Source organism: Andrographis paniculata, unplaced genomic scaffold (genome assembly GCF_009805555.1).
Source record: "Andrographis paniculata isolate CXL003 unplaced genomic scaffold, ASM980555v1 Contig79END, whole genome shotgun sequence".
In the NCBI taxonomy this organism is placed as follows: Eukaryota; Viridiplantae; Streptophyta; class Magnoliopsida; order Lamiales; family Acanthaceae; genus Andrographis; species Andrographis paniculata.
In genome coordinates, this window is record NW_026137616.1 from 447,225 (window position 1) to 473,758 (window position 26,534).

At 35.4% G+C, this 26,534-nt stretch overlaps 6 protein-coding genes across 8 annotated transcripts; 3 read left to right on the forward strand and 3 right to left on the reverse strand.

Annotated features, from left to right (window-relative positions):
• Positions 1-758: 758 nt before the first annotated feature.
• LOC127240693 (uncharacterized) lies at positions 759-3,216 on the reverse strand. The gene has a single exon (XM_051259503.1). The coding sequence runs from the start codon at positions 2,981-2,983 to the stop codon at positions 1,064-1,066; it is 1,920 nt and encodes a 639-aa protein (XP_051115460.1). The 5' UTR covers positions 2,984-3,216; the 3' UTR covers positions 759-1,063.
• A 4,356-nt stretch (positions 3,217-7,572) lies between these two features.
• Positions 7,573-10,611, reverse strand: LOC127240063 (formyltetrahydrofolate deformylase 1, mitochondrial). 2 transcript variants are annotated; one of them, XM_051258502.1, is made up of 9 exons: positions 10,367-10,611; positions 9,940-10,052; positions 9,156-9,306; positions 8,980-9,053; positions 8,741-8,900; positions 8,413-8,511; positions 8,245-8,331; positions 7,990-8,137; positions 7,573-7,917 (listed from the first exon to the last, which is right to left on the reverse strand). In XM_051258502.1, the coding sequence occupies exons 1-8, from the start codon at positions 10,511-10,513 to the stop codon at positions 7,991-7,993; spliced, it is 978 nt and encodes a 325-aa protein (XP_051114459.1). In that variant the 5' UTR covers positions 10,514-10,611; the 3' UTR covers positions 7,573-7,917; position 7,990. The 2 variants fall into 2 exon arrangements, with proteins under 2 accessions (XP_051114459.1, XP_051114458.1); XM_051258501.1 differs by having other exon boundaries at positions 7,573-7,896; positions 10,367-10,609.
• A 118-nt stretch (positions 10,612-10,729) lies between these two features.
• Positions 10,730-12,288, forward strand: LOC127240065 (uncharacterized). Of its 2 annotated transcripts, none has more exons than XM_051258506.1 (3): positions 10,730-10,894; positions 11,106-11,264; positions 11,972-12,288. In XM_051258506.1, exons 1-2 carry the CDS (start codon positions 10,889-10,891, stop codon positions 11,262-11,264), a joined length of 165 nt encoding a protein of 54 aa, XP_051114463.1. In that variant the 5' UTR covers positions 10,730-10,888; the 3' UTR covers positions 11,972-12,288. The 2 variants fall into 2 exon arrangements, with proteins under 2 accessions (XP_051114463.1, XP_051114461.1); XM_051258504.1 differs by having other exon boundaries at positions 11,106-11,260.
• A 138-nt stretch (positions 12,289-12,426) lies between these two features.
• Positions 12,427-14,421, forward strand: LOC127240062 (uncharacterized). The gene is made up of 6 exons (XM_051258500.1): positions 12,427-13,021; positions 13,104-13,274; positions 13,344-13,673; positions 13,742-13,876; positions 13,943-14,040; positions 14,119-14,421. Exons 1-6 carry the CDS (start codon positions 12,842-12,844, stop codon positions 14,309-14,311), a joined length of 1,107 nt encoding a protein of 368 aa, XP_051114457.1. The 5' UTR covers positions 12,427-12,841; the 3' UTR covers positions 14,312-14,421.
• Positions 14,422-14,574: 153 nt separating this feature from the next.
• Positions 14,575-25,125, forward strand: LOC127240061 (DNA mismatch repair protein MSH4). Its single transcript, XM_051258499.1, has 25 exons — positions 14,575-14,655; positions 15,123-15,326; positions 15,424-15,459; positions 15,542-15,654; positions 16,346-16,391; positions 17,615-17,661; positions 17,917-18,024; positions 18,563-18,638; positions 18,982-19,054; positions 19,153-19,298; positions 19,375-19,460; positions 19,692-19,831; positions 19,909-20,048; positions 20,141-20,191; positions 20,613-20,676; positions 20,969-21,112; positions 21,201-21,268; positions 21,377-21,435; positions 22,069-22,225; positions 23,167-23,219; positions 23,301-23,399; positions 23,987-24,101; positions 24,178-24,300; positions 24,528-24,731; positions 24,824-25,125. Exons 1-24 carry the CDS (start codon positions 14,590-14,592, stop codon positions 24,690-24,692), a joined length of 2,379 nt encoding a protein of 792 aa, XP_051114456.1. The 5' UTR covers positions 14,575-14,589; the 3' UTR covers positions 24,693-24,731; positions 24,824-25,125.
• Positions 24,889-26,504, reverse strand: LOC127240064 (3-isopropylmalate dehydratase small subunit 1-like). The gene is made up of 2 exons (XM_051258503.1): positions 25,631-26,504; positions 24,889-25,095 (listed from the first exon to the last, which is right to left on the reverse strand). The coding sequence occupies exon 1, from the start codon at positions 26,422-26,424 to the stop codon at positions 25,651-25,653; it is 774 nt and encodes a 257-aa protein (XP_051114460.1). The 5' UTR covers positions 26,425-26,504; the 3' UTR covers positions 24,889-25,095; positions 25,631-25,650.
• Positions 26,505-26,534: the final 30 nt, after the last annotated feature.

The window sequence follows — 26,534 nt, forward strand, 5'->3', positions numbered from 1 at the left end:
AAATTTAATAGTAGTTGAGTTTTAAAATTTAAAAGTTAAAATTTCGACCCAAAACAATGAAGGAAAATGATCCCATAAGGATTTATAGAATCGAATTGAGATATAACCAAACAAATGAGCCGAATGGTGGATCTAATAAATCTTTGGAATCGAACGTAGCGTGATTGAATGATTAATCAGTAGATTGTTTGAAAAAACTTATCTAACTCGGGATCGTGTGGTCGGTGGGCTGTTAAGGGAGGAACTCGAAAAAGTATTTTAATATTAATACATAATTAGTTTTAATACAAAAAAAAAAAAAAAAAAAAAAAAAAAAAAAGCATTTTTGAATGGACTATCCAAAGTAGTATAAATAATATTTTGAATTGAGACAAATATTTAATTTTGATATAAAATAATATTTTAATTTAAATAATTTATTTGATATAATATTAACCTACAAAACTAGTAAAATATATATTTTTTATTTTAATTTATTGAAAATCAAAATGAGTAAGAGTGATTTTATTTTAAAATTGCAAACAAAAACCCAAAATAGATCATATAACCAAAAATAACCCTACCAATGGCCTTTACTTTAAATTTGAAGGCAACTTAATGTGTCAATTTGAACTGAAGTCGACAATTTATAATTACTGCACTCCAAATTTGTCAACAAACAGAACAATTTCACTTTAGAAAAATTGGAAACGTCACTGTCGACAGAGATGCATATAATCAAATGAATTATTTCCCCATAAACAGACCCACTCTTCATGATCAAAATTTTCACAGCAGCAATTTACCATTCGAACTTAATCTGAATTCATAGAACACAGGACATTGGTTCAAAACTTTTGATCAAAACCAATTCTCCAGAAACATTTCATATAGTGAATGTGTCAAAAGATCATCAAAACAACATGAACTGAAAATCAGCACTTATATGAAGCTGTAGGTAACAAAAAACAGCATATAAGAAGTCAAAAACCAGGTAAACTTCGGTTATTGCTTATCGTTAGTTCTAAAACTCATTCGGTACCTCTCCAAGGGATCCAGAGAATCCGAACCAAAATTCAAAGCATCAATGCCCGCGAGTAACATAGGCGAGAGAAACTGCAGCCAAGAATGTCGTTGCCGAGGACAACATGGCCCAAAAGCCCGTCTTCTTGCGGGCATCCTCCACAGAATCCTGCAAGAACTCAACTTGCCTCTTCATGTTCTCTACTTGGCTTACTTTAGCCCTGAAAGCGTTCTTGATCGATTCCAAGTCTGTGATTAAGAGCTTCTCTTCCTCATCATCAGCATTCTTATGATCACCAGCTGAGTCGCTGCCGCCATCCCCAACATTCTCTGCTGCAGAGCAAAAGTCTACAGCGCCTTTCAACATATTCAGCAACTGTGCTGTTTTAGCATAGGCATTGTCTGCTTTGCTCTTCATCGAAACAAATTTATCTCTTGTTTCTGTTATGGCACTTTCCAGCGAAGCAACTTTTCCCTTCAGCATTTCGCGCTCGCTTTCTAGCTCGGCCTTGGCAGCAAGTACTGCTGCATTCTCAGCCTTAGAGTTTTCGAATGCACCAATGCTTTCATTTACTTCATTCTTCAACTCTATGATTTCTTTCTTCAACATTACAGAATTCTCCTTCTCTTCACCAAGGCGCTTCTCCATTTCATCCCTCTCTGATTCAATCGCCTCAAGCTTGCATCTATACTCTGAAACTTCACATTCTAAACTCCTGGTTTTCTCCCCTTCAACCAGATTGCATTGCTCCAGCTGAAAAAAAGCAGCTTTGAGCTCAACAACTTGCTCACGCAAGGCACATACTTCACCCTCCAATTGGGTCTTGATCTCTAGACCGATGAGATTTTCATTAACCAATTCTTTGATCTTGACCTTCTGCTCACCCAATTTCTCCATCACCTCACTTAACTCTTTCTCCATCACATTTTTCTCGACAAACAACAGATCAACTTTCTTGTCACTCAACTTCTTCTTTTCCATCAACTGATCAATCTCCCTACTCAAATCCCTACGCCTCTCCTCGCCTTCAGTGCACTGCTTCTCCAACTCAGCTATGTGCCATCGCAGCTTCTCCTCTTCCTTTCGCAGCGAGGCTACTGTTTCATTCAGTCCAGTGACGACAATCTCCAATCCTTCCCGTTTCGCCATCTCCGCATTCCTATCCACTTCAATCAATTCTCTCTCTCTCATAACCCTCCCGAATTCATTGTTCAATTCCTCCTTCAGCGCAATGGCCTCCTCCAAACTCCTTGCCACAGATTGTTTCTCCCTAGTTATGGACTCGGTTCTTGAATCAATAACTTCTTTCTCTGCAACAACCAGATCGTATGCACTGCGTAGCTCTTCAATCCTTTGAACCATTTCCACCTTTCCCCCCTCCAATTCATTCAAAGCGTCCTGCAACCTTTTAACTTCCCCAATTTTCGCGTCTACCTCATTCTTCAATTCATCCCTCTCAAGTGAAATCTTCCTTGAAACCTTCTTCCCATTTTCCAATAAGCTTTCAACCGCATTCAGTTTCTCACCTAACCTCCCAATCTCACCCTTCAACCCTAGATTTTCCATTTCCAAACCCTTGATTCTCTTCCCAGCGTCTTCTCCATTCAAATCCACCTGCGAAGACATAAAATCAGCCACCACAGTCCTCTCGAGTTCCATCCGCGCAACACTCTCGCCCAACCGAGTCAGCTCTAACTTCAGCGCGTCCCTCTCCGAGTTAGACCGGACCAGCTCCGTTTCCAGCGTAGACTTTGACAGAGCGAGCGACTCCAACTGCTTGCGGCGGTCGGCCGTCTCCTTAAGCAGTCTTTCGTTCAGAGATTTGAGGCTATCGTTCAGAGATTTGAGGCTATCGATCTTCTTCGAAGCCTCGGACGCCATGGATGACGGCGGCACCTGTTGATTGGGTTTCGCGGTATCGTCGACCAGCGTCTGCAGTGGCTTCTCCACTTGGGCCTTGGATGCCTTCTTCTTCGACATTAACACTTGAAAAAATCTTTGACCTGATGCAAGAATGTCGGTTTGTATTTTTCGAGGTGGGGAAATGGGATCGGGGATGAGAGGTCGAGGTTTCTGGGGCGTCTGTGAATCTTGATTAATTCTGGCTGGAGAAAATGAGAAACGCGGAACCTCAAGAATGAAGATGCAATTTGGAGATAAGGCCCGTAAGATAAGGGAGACTGACTGCGCAGGGAAAGAGAAGTTATGCACCGGAAAGGGACGTGGAATTTCTAGGGTTTCTAGAATTTGAATTTCTTGGGCGGCGGGAACAACGAGGGAATCGTGGGGCGTGTTTGGTTCGAATTTTTGAATAAGATTTTTCACTATTCAACGGTTTTTTTTTTTTTTTTTACTTTTCCTTTTCCCACAGGATAATATCTCCTTCAAGTTACTTTTGTCACAAATTTTTGAAACGAAGGGTGTGTTTGTTTGAGGGTTTGAATTTTGAGTTGGGATTTGAATAGTAAAAATTTTGAATTTGAATAGTTGTATGATGCGATATAAATAAGTGTTGATGTGATGTTTTGAATGTAAAATTGATTTTTAGTATAATATAAAAAATGAAAAATAGGTGTTTGATTTGATGTTTTTGGAGAAAAAATAGGATGAATAGTGAAAATCCAAACAAATCCCTCAAACAAACACACCCTAAAAGTATTTAATTATAGTACGATATCATAACAAAGTATTAATTTTTTTATTTTTGTCTGTCTTATAATAAAATATTCATTTTTTTTAATAAATGTACTGTCTACTTAATATTACAAATATCCTTACAATTTCTAATATATTACACAAATATCATTACTTTTATATCGTCACAATACTAATAAGATCATTTTAGTTATTTCTATTTTATTCTTACTATATCCTAATATAATACTAATATTTCTAAAACTATGTAGAAAAAACAAATAGATATATAATTATGAGACGGATGTAATATAAAAATAATTACTCCTTATTTTATAATGTAAATGTAATGATATAATGAAAAAATATAAATATTTGTAAAAAAAAAATTAGATATTTTTAAAATAGTTATTATGTTTTATAATATAATAACTAAAATAAAAATATATACTTTGTTAATAGCAAGAATGAATACAAAGTGTATAATTTACCATTTTTCTTTGTCAAAGAAGAAAACTATTTACATTCCCTCTCCGTTCATTTTAGAAAATAGAAAAATATATATATTTTTTTGTGCGAAATTTTAAAAATTATAATATTCCCTCTATTCGATAAGAAGAATACTATTTTTTTTTGTACGTAAAATTTTTAATATTAGTATTATATTAATTTATAATGAAAATAAAAATAAAAACACCTCGATTGATATTCTGTAATAAAATTAACGATATTTATATAATATATTGTAAATTATAAGAGTATATATATAATACTATTACTAAATTAACAAATAGTACTTACAGAAAAAAATAAAATAAAATAAAAAATATTCTTATAATGTAATGAAGTATGTTATTGGTAATCGGAAGTTAAAATGAGTGTAAAATAATTTTATTATGAACTTTTAAACAGTAAAAAAAAAATAAAATATGTACATTTGAATGAATAGAAAAGATTTAAAAATTCCACAAAATTTCATTTATTTTAAAAAATATTAGCATAATCCCTATAAATGGATTTTGTGTACTATTTTCAAGAATATAATGGATTTTAGCAAAAAAAGAATTTTGTGCATTATTTTTAAAATATAATGGAATTTAGTGCAATTTTTAATTTATAAAATTTATGGTGTTGACTATTTAGACCATAGAAGAATTACATACAATTTTGACTAAAAATATATTTAAACTTATATCTATTTATATAAATAGATTTACATATTGTATTAGGGTGTGTTTGTTCAGGAGTTTGGATTTTGAGTTGAGATTTGAATAGTAAAAATTTTGAATTTGAATAGTTGTATGATGTGATATAAATAGATGTTAATGTGATGTTTTGAATGTAAAATTGATTTTTAGTACAATATAAAAAATTGAATGAATAGTAGATTTAAAATCCAATTCCCAAACAAACACACCCTTGATATACTCAATACACAAACATAATTGCCTTTGAGATAGCATGTATGCCGTTTATATTATTCGAGCAATGGTGTAATAGTTTATTCGTAGAAGGCCTCGCAATGACTATGGAAGTCTTTTTCATCGTATTAGAATAAAAAAATAAAATAAAAATTATACAATGAATTATCTTTTGAGAGAAATAAAATAAATAAAATAATGAGGTACTTGGCCAAATTGTCATGCAGTCGAGGCTTTATTAAAGTCATTTTAGCAATTTTACAATATATACGTAATTTTTTTTAATATTATATTTTAATAAAATATATAATATCCATACTATTTTGTAAATTACAGAATTTATACTTCATTTGTCCCAACTTTTTGTCTACATTAACACAATAATTTATGTAAAATATAATTAGTATGCAATTAAGAACTATATTAAAAAAAATATTAAAATAACTAAATAGTTTGGTTACAATTTAAAAAATCATAAATAATAAAAATTAAAACGTGATTAGATTGAAATCATATTTTAAAAAAATGACAAATTATGTGAGACATGTCAAAATATAAAAAAAAAAAGAAGATATTTTAGATTTGACTAAGAAGATAGTATAATACAAATAAATATTTTATTTATTTATTTATGATTAATATATATTAATTTTGTAATAAAAATGAATTTGTTTTAATATAAGTAAAAATATATATGTAGATATTAAAAATTTAATTAAATTAATTTGTATTTTAAATAATAAAATTTACTAAAGATGTAAATATATAAACAGTTACATACCGATTTAAATAAAAAAATGTCCAAGATTATATAAAACCTAATATATATATATATATATATAGAGAAAAATAGTAAGAAAAAGAAAAAGCATAATGCAATCAGGTAAATAACAAAACCAAGCACATTCTTGCTTGGGTTAATTTAGGGTCCGTTTGTTTTAAGGATTCCAAAGGATTTGCATATTTATTAATTTTTTTTTTCAAAAAGATTAAATCAAAGTTTTATTTTTTTATATTATTTTTAAAAATTAATTTTATATTAGTGGAATTTGAATATTACAGAACTGCTCTTTATTTTCACATTGGGAACAGCTGAACTGCAAATTTAAATTCTCAATGTAAAAGCATCATCGTTTCAGTTATTCAGTGTATATATATATATATTTATCTTAATTATAATAAATAAATAAATACTCCTATATAAAGAAAATATTTTATGGATCCATTTCATGATGTGCCTTCTTTATATATATATAAATATTTATGTTTTAATATTAAAAAATATTTTATAAAAAATAATATAAAAAAGGCACATTATTCAATTTTTGACATTTATTTACAAATTTATTTTAAATTTATTACAAGTATATTACGTTTTAAAATAGAATAAAATTATATATATTTTTTTAATATAATGTGAGAATCCGTAGTTATTATTTTTCGAGTGCAATTTTTGATCAATAGCTTGCAAAATAAATTCGATGAACTCTACAACTATGAATCGAAACCTTGCATTGAATAATACTACTATGTTTTTTTATTTCATAGCCTTTTATCTTTATTGAAAGTGTTGAAATGGCTTTAAATTTAAATAGTGAAGTGGAGTTGTTGATGTATGATATTTATATATATATATATATATAAAAATACATATATTTTTACAATATATCAATCAAACTATTATGCAAATTTAAAAACAAATCAAATGCATTTATTTACAATGACCTATTTACTTTTTTTTTTTATTTTATTTTTATGACGATGGCCTCTTTACTTTTGAATAGCGGCGAGTAGCCATTCTCAATTTTAGCATTTGTTTACTTTTTTATATAATATTTAGGGTAAACTGTTTTTGTTAGTACGTAACTTATCCAATTATTTTAGTCCATTAAGCGGAGTTGTTGCAAATTAGTCCCACCGGAGACGCCCATGTGGCTCGCCGGAGGCCACTTATCCGTCAGGTAAATGACATCCGACGGACACGTGAATTTTATTTTTTTATTTTTTATTTTTTAAAATTTTTTTTAATTTATTTTTAATTTTATTTGTCTTTTTTAATTTTTTTATTTAGTCCAATTAAAAAAAAAAAAAAACAAAATTTTTAAAAAATAAAATCCGCGTGTCCGCCAGATATCGATGACCTAGCGGGACACCTGACGGACACGTGGATTCCGATGAGCTACGCGAACGTCTCCGACGCCAAAGAATTAAAACAACAAAACTAATTTGTGACAGATCCGATTGCAAAAAAAAAATAAAAATATTTACCCTAATATTTATTTACAAAGTAGCACTCCCGAGAGGGATTTGTTTAATTTCAAAGTGAAAATTAACAGTAAATATGCTATTCCCAAAGTCCAATGAGTTTGGACTGTAAATTAACTAAATTTGATGTGGAAACAGAAATAAAACTACAACGAATAGTTTTTTTCAAAATTTTGCTCTTACCTTTTATTTGCAATATAATTTATAAGCTCTATTAATAATGCAAACAAAAAAAAAAAAAACCGAATATAAAACAAAAAAGAACACAAATATTTCAATACATCTCAAAGTAGAATAATAGCAAACAAAATAATCGTAATTTCACCTAAATATAAATAAAATCCAAAACCTAGGAAATACAACATGCCCCAACTACTAGGGCCCGGGCAGGATAGGGAGCTGATACTTTAACAAAGCTAAGAAAGCTCTGAAGTATGAAACTCACTCACGAGTTAAATAACTAATACGAAGGTTTCGGCCAAAAATGGACATACAATTCGATGAGATCAAAACCAGATTTGAAATAAATATAGCTAGAAGACTCTAATGAAACATCTTCCCTGTTTGATCCATCTGCAGTAATAAGAACATTGTCTGGTAAGAAGGATTGGAGTAGATAAGAGATGAATACAAACCGGGCGTAACGACAACATCGTAGTCACAGACCTCAGAACACGACGGTCTTGTTCCCGCCATAAGGCAACACTCGCAATTCACAGTACGACTTTATGGCCTTAACGAGGCATTGCTTCTCCAGGTTCTCCGATTTCTGGACAAAGCTCCGTAGGTTGTCTCTGTGCGAAACTCTCTCCACCTGCAGGCATATACGAAACAAACATATATATTTTTTTTTAAATTTTATTTTTATAGCTGATGGACTGTAGAAACTTGAACATCATCTTAGCTTTAAGGTGGAGTTACCATTTGCTCAATAATAGGGCCTTCGTCGAGCTCTTCAGTGACAAAATGAGCTGTTGCGCCAATCAACTTAACACCAGCATCGAAGGCCTGTGAAAGGTGTTTGATACACATGTATCTTAATTCTGCCGGCATTATTTACAACAGAAAGTTGCAATAAGACGGACCGACCTGTTTAGATGGATTCCCACCTTTAAAAGATGGCAACAGCCCATGGTGAATATTAATGATGTCCCTCCCGTAACTCCGTAAGAAGTTGCCCGAGAGTACCTGTGGCAATTAATCAATATTCCAAGTGAAATCATTGAGAAGCACCCTTCAAAGACAAAAATTCTTCTGGTTTGAACATCGAGATTTCAAGAAAAGAACAATTTTAATTTTTTTTTAAGACCAAAAAAAAGGCCATTTGATAGCATCAAATGGTCCATTTATAGAACGCCAGTGCGCACTTCACTATATCTGTGATGAGAATAATGTAATAAATTCAAATTCTGCTAACCTGCATGTATCTAGCGAGCACTAGAAAGTCTGTATCCTTCACTAAATTCAAAATGTCTCCTTCTCCTTTGTCTTGTTTAGTCGTGTCCAAGTAATGGTAAGGAATGCCATGTCTTTCGAGAAATCGGATAACATGGGTGTTTGGATCTCTATCATGGTTACTGTTGCACATATACTTTTAGAACTGCGCAATTATTTTGCTTGATGAAGCATAGATTCAAATGGTTCCTCTGATGTTACCTTATCACGGCTGTTATGTTTAGAGGGAGTTTTCTGTCCTGCCACTCGTGCAGCAAATCAGCAAGGCAATGGTCCTAACATAAAAAAAAGGGCAAAAATACAATCATATTGTGAGCTCTTCTAATGATTTTGAAGATCAAGAAATCTGTCAAAGATTTAGTCGATAGCTACCACACCTGCTTTGAAGAAAATATTGCGATGTTATATTTAGGATCCACGCTGGGCACACGAACAACAGACCGCATTGCATTGTACATATTTGAAAGCTTTAAAAAGTCATCATCCATCTGGGTCCGCGCCCATTTGGCAGGGTTGAAGATGAACTCGCTGTAAATTATACCAAGATACTTTCAGAAATATAAGCAAATACGAATCAAATTTAAAAAAGCAACATCCAACCCCTTAGCAAAGTTAATTCCAAAATTAACTTTGTCGGCAATGAGCATCCGGTGATCGGGTACATGTGCACACAGGTCAGAAATTAGACAACCATACTCGGAATAAGATTTGAAACCAAATCAAAGACACATCTCTCCTTTTGAGTGAACGTGAAGTGCTGATGTTGTGTAAAGCAAATACAAGAAATCTAGAGCAAACTAATAGAGCAATAATAAAAACGAACTGAACTAATTGCACAAAGAACTGTAAGGGTGTGTTTGTTTGGGGGTTTGGATTTTGAGTTGGGATTTGAATAGTAAAAATTTTGAATTTGAATAGTTGTATGATGTGATATAAATAGGGTTTGATGTGATGTTTTGAATGTAAAATTGATTTTTAGTATAATATAAAAAATGAAAAATAAGTGTTTGATTTGATGTTTTTGGGGGGAAAAAATTGGATGAATAGTGGAAATCCACCAAAATCCTTCAAACAAACACACCCTAAGTAGCATATATCTACACAGATACATATAACCAAAACATGAATGACATAATACAATGATAAAGAAAATGGATCGACCTTCGGGAGTAAAAGACATTCCCTTTTTCGGGGACGAATATATCAGCACTAAGAATGTTTCCACCTCTAGAAGCTATGCATTCCGATATCTTGGCCACAATCCCCAATTCATCCTGGTTATATGTACTGTCAGAAATTCATTCAAAACTTTCATCTCCTTAATGCATCCTCAACAACACCCAATCAACTCAAAATCTTCCTAAATGCAAATATGTGCAGACGTGCATGTGAATCAATTGGTAGTTCGGACACAACCTATCTAAGCACATTTATACGATGCAGCGTACAGATAATAAAATATCTCCTGAAACCAACATCCCTCCCAAAAATCTCATCTTTAACTCGTTGTATACACTGCATATCTCCAATTCTACAATGACTGGATATGCAAACGACTAAAAAAATATGGGCGGTGGTTAGGGATTACCGGACAGTGGAAAACATGAATGCCGTGGACGAGAGCAGGCGAAGTGGCCTCGCCGGGAGCTTCTCTCAAAATCTTGACAGATTGAGAGTATTCCCTCGCTAATTGGCGAATTCGCGGCGACCAGGATCTTCGAAGGAAGCCCGTCATGTCCCGAAAGCACCATACGCGACTACCGGTGGAAAGGATATGACGTGAATGGATTTGGCTGCACACTGCAGTCGAGTTTGTTTCGATTCAACCTCTCCTTCTTCTTCTTCTTCAAGGGCCAAGTCAGATAAATGGCCCTCTTATATTAAAGCCCGATAAAATGGCGGCCCAAATTTGGACTATCCAAATCTCAATTTTCTCTGTGCCTAAAAATAAAAAAAAATAAATTATTATACTAAAAAATAAAATTCCGATCGTCGCGAGCGACCAGACTGAGAATTGGGAGTGGAGGAGGAAGTTTGACGAGCTCCCCGCAGCGGTCGTTCCCTTTGAGTTAAATCAATTCGTCGTTTCGGCGCAAGGAATCGGATAAAAATGCCTGTAAGTCTTGATCCTCCGATGCTTTCTCTGTTTCTATATTTTTTAGGGTCGAATTTTAAGCGTGGACATTTTCTTGACGGCTAGATTAACAGATCCGGGATTTAGAGCGGTTGGGGGTTGAATTTCGATATGAATTTTCTGATGTAGATTCGTTTGGGTCGATTCTGGGTTTAATTGCTGTGCTTGATTGATTGTCATTGTGTGGATGCAGTTGAAGAAAGTTATGATTATGGAGGTTGGACCTCCGAGCATGATGAGGTATTTGATTGGAGCTGCGATTATGATGCTGGGAGTGGTGTTGCCATTGGGATACATGATGTTTCGCAACAAGAGAGTACCTTCTTCTTCCTCTTACTCCAAACAGACGTAGGTGTGCTTTTCGCATAGTATTACAATTTACGAATTATGTCAAGATTGCTCATTCCGATTTTTTGTAAATTACGGTGATTTGCAGTTTTAGGATTAGGTCTGTAAGCAGACAGATCTTATGTGAATGCATAAACTGTTCTTTGGATAATACTATTTCATTGTCTTGATCTTGATTATTAATCTGTTGCATTCTCTTTGGATGCTGCTTGAGAATATTATTGAATCGCCCCATGAGTTATACAAATGAATTCCCTTATGAGCTAAGTCATTTGATGCAAAGCTGTTCTTGCTGTTTCTGATTTGCTCTTTGAAGTTGGTGTTTTTTTCTTTTCCCTCAGCCATTTTAGATTGAATGTTTCTGGTGTTTCGTTTTGTTTTTCTATGGATTTAGATCTTCAAATGGAACCTTGAGTCCTTGACTGTGTAAAGATCTGTATTAGTTATTGATCACCCTATGAGTTGTGCAAATGAATTCCTTTATGAGCTAGGTCGTTTGATGCAAAGCTGTTCTTGCTGGTGTAATCCTTTCCTCAGCCGTTGTTTCTTGCAATTGGTGTTTTCATTCTATGGAGTTAGATCTTCAAATGGAACATTGACGGCATAAAGATCTGTATTAGTTAGGATTCTATTTAATGTGTTTCATATCGATCATGTATATAGTGTATCGGTGAAATTGATGGAACTATCATTGTGCTTTCCACTTTACAGGAACAAAGTTTTGATGTAGAGTTGTTTTTGAAGCCCGGGGCAGGATATCTAACCACTCCCTAGTGACGTTGTTTGAGTGAAAAAACAAGAAAAAAAATGGTGAAAATTACTCTGCATTATACTCTAATTCCTTTATTAGTCAAGATAGCAGATGCATCACCACAAGAATTGCTAGCACGTCGTGGCTAAGAGGTAGATACAAATTGTTTTTTCTTTCACGAAGTTGCCAATTTCGGGTTTATCACAATTGTATGTTTGCTGTATGGATTTGCTTCTTTGAAGATTATATATATATTTAGTGCAGTTGTTGCAAATCATGCCCTTGCACTCTCTTTGGAGCACTCAGTGCTTTGGAAATTATGTTCTTGAGATATCGATTACTTCGACTGATTAACATAGCCACTGATTAGCCAGTTTATTTCTGATGACCCATAAACTATTACAGCATTGTGACATTGATGAATAGCTTGGTATAGAAGTCAGGCATATGTTCCTACTATGGTGGCTTGAATCTATTATATTGGGGTTATATTTTTTCTTTACATCCTGGATCAAATGTTATATCCAAAACTGGCTATCCATCAATGTATCTTGTACTTGCAAATCGAATATGCACCTAGACTTATTTATGTGCCTGATGCATTATCCTGAGACAAATAGCCCAAAAAAATTACATTAAAAAATTTACAGTATTTTTACTTGAAAAAAAAAAATTAGAAAATAAAATATTTACAATTACGGTACTTTTAAAAATTTAGATATTATTTAAAAAAAAAATTAAAAGAAGAAGAAGAAAGAAAAAGAATCTTTTTAAGGCCATCGCTCAAAAGCTGAAAAGTGTCGAAGAAAATACCTCAGACCACTGCTGCTATGGCTTGCGGATTAGTCAAATATGGAATCATCGGCGTGGGGATGATGGGCAGAGAGCATCTCATCAATCTCCACCACCTCAGGGACGAAGGCATCGCCGTCGTCGCCATTTCTGATCCCCACTTACCTTCCCGACAAGACGCCCTGAATCTCGCCCATTCATTCAACTGGCCAATTCAGGTACTAGTACTACTCCGTCTTCACTTTTCATTAGTCACTTCCATGAATTGGATCGAGTGATCTCCTTCCTATGGAATCGAAGACTTTTGCTGGCCACAAGGACCTGCTGGACAGCGAGCTGTGCGACGTGCTGGTCGTCTCCTCTCCCAACATGACTCACTGCTCCATCTTGCTCGATATCATCGCCCACCGCAAGCCTCACCACGTCCTGGTCGAGAAGCCTCTCTGCACGACGGTCGCCGACTGCAGAAAGGTCAGTCTGCAAACCATTACCTGTCTTACTCTCACCACAAACCAGTCTAATCTATGTGCAAATTTTCAGGTTGTGGCTGCCGCCAAAAGCAGGCCTGAAATTCTGCTGCAGGTAGGGTTAGAATACAGGTACATGCCGCCAGTCGCCAAGCTGATCGACGTTGTGAAAGGCGGTGATTTGGGGCGCGTCCGAATGGTCGCCATTCGGGAGCATCGTTTCCCCTTCCTAGTTAAGGTCGACAACTGGAATCGATTCAATTGCAACACTGGCGGCACTCTCGTCGAGAAATGCTGCCACTTTTTCGACCTCATGAGGCTGTTCGCCGGCGCGGATCCTGTCCGAGTCATGGCTTCAGGAGCCATGGATGTTAATCACAAAGACGAGGTCTATGATGGGAAGGTAGTTAAAAAACTTTATTGGATTGTGCATTATCTATTGTGGATGTTAAGACTTTCTTGCTTGATCAGGTGCCCGATATAATCGATAACGCATATGTGATCGTTGAGTTCGAAAATGGCGTGCGAGGCGCGCTCGATCTCTGTATGTTTGCTGAAGGGAGTAAAAACGAACAAGAGATATCGGTGGTGGGCGACATCGGAAAGGTAGCAAAGCCATAGCATCTTTGCATTTAAGGATGATGATTGGTGAGTGTTCTTTTATTTCAACAGGGCGAGGCATTCGTTCCCGAGAGCATCGTTCGTTGGGGTATACGAGCAGAAGGAAGAGACGGCGTCAAGACATTGAAAGCCGAGGATGTTCGAATAAAGTGAGCTGCTCTTAATTCTCCGCTCTTTCTTACAATGCAGGGCTCATTAAAAAGTTTCGGTTTTTCGATGGTTATTAGATATGAAGGGCTGCACCATGGATCTAGCTTTCTCGAGCATCTTCAATTCTTGTCTGCTGTAAGAGCGGAGGATGCCGCAAGAGCTCCTTCCGTCGGCCTGCAAGATGGACTGATATCTGTAGCCATGGGAGTTGCAGCTCAGCTGTCTATAGAGAAGGGTAGATTTGTTACCATTAAGGAGGTCATGGAATAGATTAGGCTGTTTTGTTCAGTTAGTTTCGGTTGAAGGCCAAACCATTTGAGTTGAACATATGAAAGATTGAAGTTTAAGTGTTGTACCACTCTCCAATTGCCAGCTGAAAATGATCTCTAACAGATTGCTTTGCAAAAATACTATTCAAAATAAAATAAAAGATTTACATTAATGTTGATATTTAATATCGAATTTAAATTCGCCATCACCACTATATAAGGTTGGCGCGCGTGGTTGAGTAGTTCATTGGCTCATCAGCGTTTATTTGGGAATTCGTAATGGAAGACGGTGCAGGAGAGAAGTCCAGCTTTGTCGTCGGCCTTATTGAGAACCGCGCCAAAGAGGTCTGAGATTCTCCCCTATCTTTCTGTACAATGCGATGGTCGCGGTGAGCAGTTTACTTCACTGGACTAGATTTAAGATCATGCTCGGAATAACAGAATGGATTTTCTATGCAGCCGAGGGACTGTGCTTGAAACTATGGATTTTTTATTTTTATTTAAAAAAAAAATTCTCGGTTAGTGTACGGACACGCTTGATGCACGGCAGTTTGCTTATGCGTCAATGCATCAAGCGGCGATTTGTGTAGCAAGGAAGCGCAAATTTATATGAATTCTTACACAGAGATAAACGCCTGATTTAGTAAGAGTTTCTGGATTGATGAAGAGTTAAAATTAACGACTGTCTCCACTCTCCAGCACCTTGTAGCTATTCTTATGTTTGAAGTCAAACAGATTCTGATTTGAGTGCTACACGTGTATGCTAGATATATTGTATCTGGTTGATAATCACCATAATTTCTGCCTTGCAGGTTGGCGTGGCTGCATTTGATTTGAGATCAGCTTCATTGCATCTTTCTCAATATATTGAAACTAGCAGTTCATACCAGAATACAAAGACACTACTGAATTTTTACGATCCTTTGGTAATTATTGTTGCACCTATGAAGCTGGCACCTGATGGTATGGTTGGAGTCTCAGAGCTAGTTGACAGATTTTTCTCCTCAATTACAAAGGTTGTATGCATATTTATAAAATTTTTGGCTCTTAGTGTGCTGTTTGATAATCTTTAGTGTACCATTTGGTAATCTTACATGCTTTCTGCAATTGCAGGTTATAATGGCTCGTGGTTGTTTTGATGACACCAGGGTATTTCTACTGCCATAACTGCATTCTCTTTTGTTGTGTTGGTGGGAGTGTGTAACTTCTGTTGTTCGGTTCTTATTGGAAGGGAGCTGTGCTAGTAAAAAACTTGGCAGCTAAAGAACCATCTGCACTTGGTTTGGATAGCTATTATAAGCAATATTACCTTTGCTTGGCTGCTGCTTCTGCAATCATCAAGTGGTAATCCTACACTCTCAAACTCTTTGATTTCTAAAGTTTTATTCACCTTCTTTTGTAAGCGAAAATATTAACAAATCATGAAAATGGTGAATGCAGCAGACACAGACACTATGAGCTGTTTACTTTGTATCATCATATTGCTTGATTCTTGATTCTGTGGTCTGCATGGATACTTGTGGTTCCTATTAACTTCTAGTTTCGTGGTCATGTATTTAAGAAATTTTCTTCTGAAGGCCGAAAGGACAAAATGGAAGAGATCATATTGTCATATTAAGTAAACTGAGTGCTTTATGAGTTATTCGTGGTGAGGTATGAGAAGTGAATCTATGTTATACCAGGAGAAATACAAGTCTGATAAGTTCATCAACGATTTATATAAATCCTACTTCACAGTTATTGAAAAGAATGATTGTTGTCAATCTAAAAAAATCTGATTTTCAACATCAAAATGGATCGAGTAATTGTCCCTTCTTTGACAGTCAAATTCAAGCACCTAGAGCTTTAGATGAAGCCCATTAAACTGTGTCAAATTCCTTTCTTTTATTACATAAATGCCTGGCAGTTTATCTCCACTACTTCTATTTCTTTTTCATTTTTGGGGCATGGGTGGTCTTTCAACTACTGATTATCTGCAGTATTCTCAGAGCTATATAGCTAGGTCCTTAAAAATATTCTACTGCATTACGCACAGGATAGAAGCAGAGAAAGGGCTGATCATCACCAACCACTCATTATCTGTAAGTTTCCTTTGGCCCATTTGGGCAAAATCGAAGTAATGATAATAATGAGAAATTGATAGAAGATTGAACTCAAATTGTACCTTGTTGTAATTCATAATTGGAACATATTCATGGTATTCCACATTTTTTATTAATTCGTAACATCTTTTGACTGCATCCCCCTCATTGGAATATTTGTTCTTTTACTTGGTTTTAATAAAGACAAGTTGTATGTTAAATCATTATGCATGTGAGTTCTGTACTTTCTGAGGTTGCAAGTATTTGACTTTAAGGTATTAGGTTGAAGTGATCATGTGCTCAATTTATTTCAAAATATGAAGAATCAGCTAAACTACTTACAAAATGTGTCGAAACATATAATAACATCCATTCAACCACTGAACGACTGAAACTTATAAAATATGCTGAAGCCTGAAACGTATAAATATATCTGTTGAACCACAATATTCAACTCTCTTGAATATTGCAGTTCAGCAGAGGATTCAAATTGCGCAGGTAGATGTGTATAGTTCAAACCAGCTAAAATTGCTACTTAAAGATCTTACAAGCTAAATAATTATGATCTTTTGATGATGATAATATTTTCATGCATGTTGTTTATTGCCTACACAAAAGTTCTTGCCCTTTTCTTCGATACCAGATAAAAGTTCTAATGTTGTTACTTCTCATAGCAACAAATTTTTGAGAGGTTTTCCTTCTAATATCGATATAGCTTACGAAACTGCTTTCTGGCTACTATAAATAATCATCTTCTCATCTTCTGATGAATTCTTACAGTATATTAATCAATATGTATAGCATAATGACAGTGTTGGTTGTACCTGGCTATCCTTTTGCAAAGTTTTTAACACTACAATTTGGCATGTACGATATATAAAGTCAAAAATGCTGTGTTTGTTCACTGAGTTACACTTTGTGGAATATAATAAAGTGAAAAATTATTTTAGAATGCGAAATATCAGTGTAGAGGGTCCAAAAGGGAAATCAAGTATTGATAGTTCACTCTTTGAGTATATATTTGTCAAAGATGATCAGTTCAATGTCCCTCCTTCAATGCCAAGTTGAGTGGTTTCTATTTTGTTTACTGTCTGCTCTCATTAAATTGCTTTTATCAGTTTTGATCAATACATATTTGCTACTCAGTCTTGTGCTGTTTGTTTACTATCAAAGATCAATATTTTTTTTTTTCTATTAATTTTTGTGTCTTTCATATATCTCAGGTTACTTTTAATGGATCATTTGACCACATGAATATAGATGCTACTAGGTATCCTTCTTGAACAAAAACCTACTGCCTTTGATTCAATGAAGAACTTTTAGTTGTTGGGTGTATTAAGTTGTACTGTTAGTTAGACTCTTGGGGCAGATATTTGCAACCTTTTAGAAGTCATGGTGCTTCATTATTGTTCTTTTCTCTTACCCTTTTAGAACCATTTTCTTGAGAAGATTGGTGTATGTGCATTATTTCTTTTTTATCATAGCACCATGTTGTAACTGGAATTGAAATGTACTCTGATGTCAGCGTCCAGAACTTAGAGATAATTGAACCAATGCACTCTAGTCTTTGGGGCACTAACAACAAGAAGAGAAGTCTGTTTCACATGCTCAAGACGACAAGGACAGTTGGAGGGTATGCATTTTGCCCATTCATATTGATATTTGTCACTTATCTTCTTGCTTCACATTATTTCTCTTGTAAAGAGACAGTTGATTCAGGATGTATAGGATTGTGGGCATTATAGTAAAGGTCAGAACTGGAAATATGAGAAAATTCTGTGAGTTGAGTTGAATTCCCAGATCCAATTACACTTATATGGTTGTGCGATCTGGGTTCTTTGTGGAGCAAACTCAGAGATGAGGATTTGTTAATGACAATCTAGGCATTAACGAGCATATGTCAACTTTTGAGACACTACTGGGAGCATAACATCATTCTTTGCAGAATATATTTGGTCCAGTAAAGAACTTCTACTTGCAATTTTGTTTCCTGCAATTGATTGGTGCATGTAAATGTATGGTATAAGAGACTCATTGGAGCTATGCTGATCTTACCATGCCTCACCTTAAAGCCTTTACTACTTCCGGAAGGAAATACTTATCCTTGCTAATATTAGAACATGATACCATGTTTCTTCAAATAATGCATCTTATAAAATAAATATCTGCAGGACTAGATTATTGCGGGCCAATCTTTTACAGCCACTTAAAGACATTGAAACCATAAATGCCAGACTTGATTGCCTGGTAAAATTTTTAGCCTTAAAAAATATATAACATGTATAGCTTTTGGTAACGAAAAACATGTAGTGCTATTAAATTTCTTCTACCTTGGAACATTGGTCTTATGAATGATTGATGTTGGGAGAAGTTATTAAGTTTCTATTGTATTGTTACAATATATTTGTAATTGTGTTATGATTTGCTGTACTTGGGGTACGCTTTAGTTTTGCTGGTCACTACCTAAATAGAGGTGAATGGGATAACATGCTCTAGCTCTAGTTCAGTTGTTCATCTTATCAGTTAATTTTAAAATTTTTGTTGATATGCAATATTGTTGACATTGACCCATGGTGGAATTTAATTGCAGGATGAGTTGATGAGCAATGAGCAACTATTTTTTGGGTTGTCTCAGGTTCTTCGGAAGTTCCCAAAAGAAACTGGTGAGTTTTGAGTGTAGATAATGGAGAAAAGACTTTCTATGTCCTCATTACTGTGACAGTGTTGTACTACAACAATAATGATCCCACGATGCATTCAGATAAGGTACTCTGTCACTTCTGCTTTAAGCAAAAGAAAGTTACTAATGGAGTCTTGGCCCTTGACAATTCCAGAAAGAGCCAAATCTTGATATCAAGTATTATTCTTCTGAAAACTGCCCTAGACGCCTTACCATTATTGTCAAAGGTACATCAATGTAATATTTTTCTGTTTATGTTGCATGTTTTCTCTTGATGAGCTTGTATTCTTCAATTTCTTATAGGTGCTTAAGGATGCCAATTGTTTCCTACTAAAAAATATTTACAAGTCCATATCTCAGAACGAAAAATTTGTTTCCATTAAGAGAAGGTAAACATGGTAGTTGCCTTCTGTGGTTAAGCAGTACATATTAATCAGATTTTCTATGCTTAATGTGAACCATACTTCTTTTTAAACTCTAATTAAACACTGTTTGTCATGTCATCTAAACAGCCTTTACTAGATTTGGTCCTTCCAAATCTAAGTTGTTATTGATCAGTACTTTTACACCTTGGTTCATTGTTAGGAATTTAACAAATGTTGATGGGATGTCTGTTTTAGGATTGGAGAGGTGATTGATGAAGATGTTCTTCATGCACGTGTGCCTTTTGTTGCCCGCACCCAGCAGTGTTTTGCTGTCAAGGCAGGGATTGATGGATTTCTAGATATTGCTCGTAGATCTTTCTGTGACACCAGCGAAGGTGGTTCTGCAAGATGAATAAATGAATTTTGCCACTAAGTATTCCATTTCCAGCATTCTAATTAGAATTTATTGCAGCAATACACAACCTGGCAAACAAGTATCGTGAGGATTATAAGTTACCAAATCTGAAAATCCCTTACAACAACAGGCAAGGATTTTACTTTAGCATACCTCAGAAAGATATACAGGGCAAACTTCCCAGCAAGTTCATCCAGGTTACCGAAGAATCTACTCATTTTGCAAAAAACAAAATATATAACATTTTGTATGAATGCTCCCATACATTCTCCCTGCTGTTTATTATCAGGTTATAAAACATGGAAACAACATACATTGTTCTTCTCTAGAACTGGCCTCAGTAAGTATATCTATTGATTTCCTTATCGTGACATTAAACCACAGTTATCACCTAATTAAAAATTGTAAACTGAAATGCATTATCTGATAACATATATTCTAGTGAAAATTGAGTATAAGAAAGTATGAGTGGTTTAGCATTATGTGGTTTCTGTATCCTTTCCTTAATTATTTTGTTTTGGTCAAGTAAATGTGGGGACTCCTATTTTTCTGTTGGTATCTGAAAGGAGCAAATGACACAGTAGGTTAGACATAGTTGTAGTTTAATCAGAGTGAATATCACTGCATCGAATTGCTTTAGTATTGGAAGAAATCATCAAATGGATTCTATATTATATGATGACCTTAATAGAACTTTTTCTATTCATTTCCCGCATTGGAGTCCGCATTGAATTGTCTTCTGCTCTTTATTTCTACTGCAGTTGAATGTAAGGAATAAATCTGCAGCGAAAGAGTGCTATCTTCGGACAGAAATATGCCTGGAAGGTTTTCTGAAACTTACCACCAGATTTAGTTCTCTTGTTATTATATTAACATTTGCATATGAAAGAATGCATTCAAATGTGACTGCCTACGTAGTGTTAAAAAGCGTGGTCTGAGAACTGTAGTTAAAAAGAATATCTTCTCTTCTTTTATCAACTGACTTCATCTATTTTATGCCTGCCAAAGTCTGAAAGCCCATGGCGTATTTTTAAAATTTTCCTTGATATACTTATTTCATTTTCCCTTCATTTATGATATCTCTCTTATCATCAACATCTATGATTGTTAAATGCAGCATTAATGGATGCCATACGAGAAGATGTCTCTATTCTCACTTTTCTTGCAGAGGTTTTATGCCTTCTGGATATGATAGTCAATTCATTTGCTCATACAATATCCACAAAGCCAGTTGACAAATATAGTAGACCTCAGTTTACTTGTAAGTGTAGCTATCACCAAGCTTGGCGCTAATTCACTACTCATAGATTATAAAAATGACAATGGGATATCAACACACTTTTTTGAAGATGACGGTCCGCTGGCAATTGACTCAGGCAGGCACCCCATCCTTGAAGGTGTACACCAAGAGTTCATTGTAAGTTTGTTCCCTAACAATACCGACCACATTTTGTCTAAAACGTATAAGTTGACATGAAGTAATGGTATAATTCATTAAAGATCAATGCCTACTCTGTTTTTCCAGGCCAACAACATTTTCCTTTCCGAAGCATCAAATATGTTAATAGTTACTGGCCCTAACATGTAAGAAAATTTAGTCCAGAAGTTCTTTCTTTTGGGTAATGTTTCGCTTGTGATATTTTGCTCTATAGAGTCCAAACTCTCATGCATGATATCTATACTTCGTGCAAGCCTTCTCCATGCAAAATTTATTGATTAGTTTCTAACTGTCACTTAATATTAACTCTATCTCTCGAGCTTAAGGTATAATCATTGCTCATGCATGCTAGATGAATGCATTGGTTATGTCATTGTTGATCCACAGATTCTGCTTTAACCATTCGCTTAGTGAAAATATTAGGTAGCTTACGTTTGAGTTGTGTAAAAGTGAAAAAGAGGGCAGTGTAATTCTTTTGATAGTTTGAAATTCAAACAGCTTGATACCTATCTGACCTAGTTAGATGTGTTTAGATTATAGAAACACTTGAGGAGAGGAGTTTGTCACTAGGACAGTTCGACATGAGGTGTATGGTGCTATGATCGAGTATCTTCTGCAAGTTTCTTGATCTGAAGATCATTTTCTCTATGAATTTCTAGTTATAATACTGCTGAGCAGCTGTGTAGTTGGGTGTTGTTTTGGATTGGATGTGGCATGTGATGACCATAAATCTTTTTCTTTCTTTGACTAAGCATAAGGTGAGTAAGTTTTACTTGTAGGAGTGGAAAGAGCACTTACCTACAGCAAGTTTGCCTGGTAGTCATCCTTGCTCAAATTGGTTGTTATGTTCCTGCACGCTTTGCAACTTTAAAAGTAATTGATCGCATATTTACTAGGATGGGAATTATGGACAGTGTTGAATCAAATTCTAGCACGGTAATTTTTTTTATTCTTGCAATTTTAATGTTCATTGATTTCTTCTGCTTGATAGGGATTCAGTAGGTTAGTTTCCTTCCCTAGTTCATCAAAACAAACCGTGCACAATACTTATTTGTTAGCATAAAAAAAGTTATAATGACACAAGGAGAAAGTGAAAGAGCGTACAGGATTAGTGAAAAGTGACTTTGTCCACTTATTAATGTGAGCTATTGTCCCAATATATTTATTCACCCAGCAGCATGTTTTGTTGTAACTCAATATGAATATGGGGAAAGTGTATACACCACAATTCTAGTATGTCTGTTAGTGAAGTGTTGTTATCATGTATAAATTAGAGGTTTGGGTATTAGAAGAGAAGGGAAGTTATATTGCTATTGTATTTAATTGTCTTGGACTCTTGGTGATGGAGCTATGGTAGAATGCAATTGAGAAAGATTTGCAGGCTCCAGACTAGCGAAATGCAAGTATCTTGATGCGTCTATTTCCTTAGTTACAACGAATGACATGTTTTCTGCATAATTTATAGAGTACTTAATTATTTCATGAGATTTTCCATATCGAAATACCACATCCTAAAAAATTGACACACCAGTAACAAATTGAAGATCATGCCCATCTTTTGTTTCTTGATACGGACATGGATGATGAATTCCCTAGTTGCCTTAGTATACATGGAACAAGAGGTACTTGGAGTCTTCCTTAACAATTTATTGGATGATTCATTCTTGGATTTTAGCTAGTTTAATCTCTGTTGGGAATAGTAAAGACACATTTAAGAATTGATAAGAAAATTATCCCTGTATTTTAAAGTATAGCAATGGGTAATAATTATATCATGTTTTTCATGCAAAACAATCTATACAAATTGGAATAGGACCACATTGGTGTCAATATCATGTAATGAGAGCAACGGTTTTTTTATGTCATTCACTGTGCAGTTTATGACTGAAATGAAGGAGACTGCTTTCATTCTACAAAATGCTTCTCATAGGTAAATTAATAAACTGTACATAATCTTCTGACTATTAAATTCATCAAGAATGTGCAACATAGCATTCTTTGCTGTATGCAGAAGTTTGATTGTTGTGGATGAATTGGGAAGAGCAACATCGTCCTCTGATGGATTTGCAATTGCATGGAGCTGCTGCGAGCATCTACTGGTTTTAAGAGCGTAAGTATTCTTGCTGCTTTATGTTCGTATAGGCTTAAATAAAGACGCAACTTGAATTAATTTACTTGCAACAAAAATGGCATCCTGCAATTTGTTAATTGTAAATTTTGATTTGAAGGTTTGACAGAACCTGACCATAATATAATATTTTTATGGTATTATTGAGCTGCAGCAAGTTTGTTAATCAGGCTCGTGCTGCCAATGGAACAGGCTGTTAAAAGGGCATTTCTAAGAACGTTAGTTCAATGTATTCTTTCCTTAGCAGTGTTTCCATTATGCTATTGTGACATATATTGCCTATATTATTTTTTAATTCTTAATTAGCTTTGCCATAACCACATGCTTCTACTACTAATGTATCAGCAAACAATATTGTGTTTAAACATTACTTATCCTTTAGTTAGAGATTTACATGATAGCTGATTGACCGGCGAAATACTCTAACCAAATATGGAGTTTGCTTTTGCAATTATAGGAACAAACACGTTGAACAGCTCTTTTCACTTCATGACTTGATTTCCTCACACATTCGTGATTCACTTGGACCTATTTTATGACAAATTCACTCTATTTTTATAATCATTCAGGTACACTATATTTGCTACTCACATGGAAAACCTCTCTGAATTGGCCACAATTTATCCAAATGTAAAAGTTGTTCACTTTGGCATTGAGATCAAGAGCAACCGAATGGAATTCAAGGTAACATGTTTTTGTTGGATGGATTAGTAGTTTCTTATAGCATTCTGCATCTTCTTACATCGACTATCTTTATCAGTTTCAACTGAGAGATGGTCCGCGGCATGTGGCACATTATGGCCTCATACTTGCAGGAGTCGCAGGATTGCCAAGTTCCGTGATAGAGTCTGCCGAAAGCATTACATCCAAGATCGCTCAAAAGGTACTTTAAAATCCATAATTGTAGGTGATCAAAATCCTTTGATTCCAAAGCCAGCAACAACTACAGTATTTTGAAAATAACCCGACTCGCCCCTGGACTGAAACAAAAAAGTGACTTCAAATGTTCTAAAATCTTCCTGGAACATCTTCAATGTTCATCCATGGGTAACTTTCTTGCACTTGTCCAATGAAAGTTTGATTTTGTTGGCATATTCTATATGTGTGTAGGAAAAGAAGAGAATAGAGACAAACATCCAAAAGAATCAGCATATTCAAATGGCATATCGTGTTGTGCAGAGACTCATATGCCTCAAATATTCCAACCAAGACGAGGATTCTATCCGTCAAGCATTGCAGGCTCTTAAAGAAAACTGCATCAATGGAGGGATTTAACCTAAAAGCTCATCTGTAGGCTAAAATGATGAACTGAATGTAAGTTCAACTTCAGCTAAAATGTAAAATAATAATATTCCTGTTTCCCATGATTAACAAAGATGCTTCATATATTTGGTGCCAAGAAACAGGTTATAAATTTTCAACATGAAACAAACGAACCACTCGCCCTTGGCAGGAAAACAATTCAGCAAGCTGATATAAGAGCACCGAGCGGGCGCTATATAAAGAGATTTGGTCTTGCAAGGAAATTGTCATTACAGAAATGTATGATAACAATACAGTCACACTCACTGAAGGAACATACAACCAGCATGTAAGTTCTTAACAAACCCTTTATTATAAATAATCAAACTTAGGAATCTAAAGATTTCTATTGTAGATGGCACCAAACAGTCGGAAACTGAATCAGGATCCCAAGCAGCATACGAAACCGAAATATGATGCCAAAGACAGCATTGCATGCAAGAAAAAATCGAGAAATATTAGCAGAGTTACACAATTAAGCCATATATCCATGCCCACAACTCATCAATACTCGTGTTTACTTGTCAGATTTTACACCTGTTTTTACTATTTAACTTTTTTTTCCTCCAAAAACATCAAATCAAACACCCAATTTTTATTTATTTTATTACACTAAAATTAAATACCACATCAATGCATATTTATATCACATTAGTAAGTTCAATACTGCAACCAGGAACAAATTCACAAACAAACACAATAGGAAAAGATTAATTCTTCTTTATCAATTTTATTATCATACACACATTTTCATACTACAAACATTAGAAAAATAGTGAAATCAGAAAACAAGATTTAACTCAATTCATTCTTCAATCTAACTTAGATCATACGGGTACGAAACCATTTTCTAAATCAATCAATCCAATAAAATAAATAAAAATAAAAATAAAAAAAGCTCTTAATCATACCAGCAAGATGTGACCAATTTCTAGGCATCCCGAGAAGGTATCATCCCAGTCTTTCTGGCATAGGCAAATATCCCACCGGCTTCAATGACGGGGCCGGCGTCTCCGATCGGCTTCAACTTATGCTCTTTTCCGGTAGTGTGATTGATCAGCTTACAGACGCTCTCACTCAGCTCAATAGTGACGACATCGCCAGTTCTACACTCCTCGCACAACCTCCCTTCCGATTCCAGCGGGTACAGTTCTCCAGTCGCGACGGAATTCCTGAAGAAAATCCTGGCGTACGACTCCGCCACCACTGCCGCCACGCCGGCAGCGCCCAAAGCTACGGGAGCGTGCTCGCGAGACGAACCGCAGCCGAAGTTGTCGCCGCCGATCACTATGGAGTACTTGGTTTTGGTGGCGCCGGTATCGACGAATCGTGTTTCGTATGTGGACGGCAAGCCGACTAGGGCGTAGGAACCGAGCTTCTCGTACTCGTCGGGTTTGGAGGGGACGAGCGTGAGATACTCGGCAGGGATGATTTGGTCGGTGTCGATGTTGTCTCCGACGACATAGCATTGACCGTGGAATGTGGTGATTGCACTGTCCGATGCGGCGGAAGCGGCGGAGGGGGTGGCGGCGCGTGGGAATTTAGGATTGCGGTTGAGTTTGAGAGATTTCGCGGATTGGATCGGGGAATTGGAAGTCGAGAAGGAGACGTTAATGGAGGAGGAAAAAGCTGGTAGAGTAGGGTTTTGGGAGGAAAGCTTGAAGGAGGCTGAAGAAGCTGAGAAGGCTGTTGCAGCGGCTGCCATTTTTGAAGAAGAAGGAGCTTTTTGGGGGTTTGGAATGAAAACTGCCAATGCTGTAGGTTTATTCGGCAAGGCTGAAGCTGCTGTGGCCTGTGTGTTGGCTAGTAAAAAAT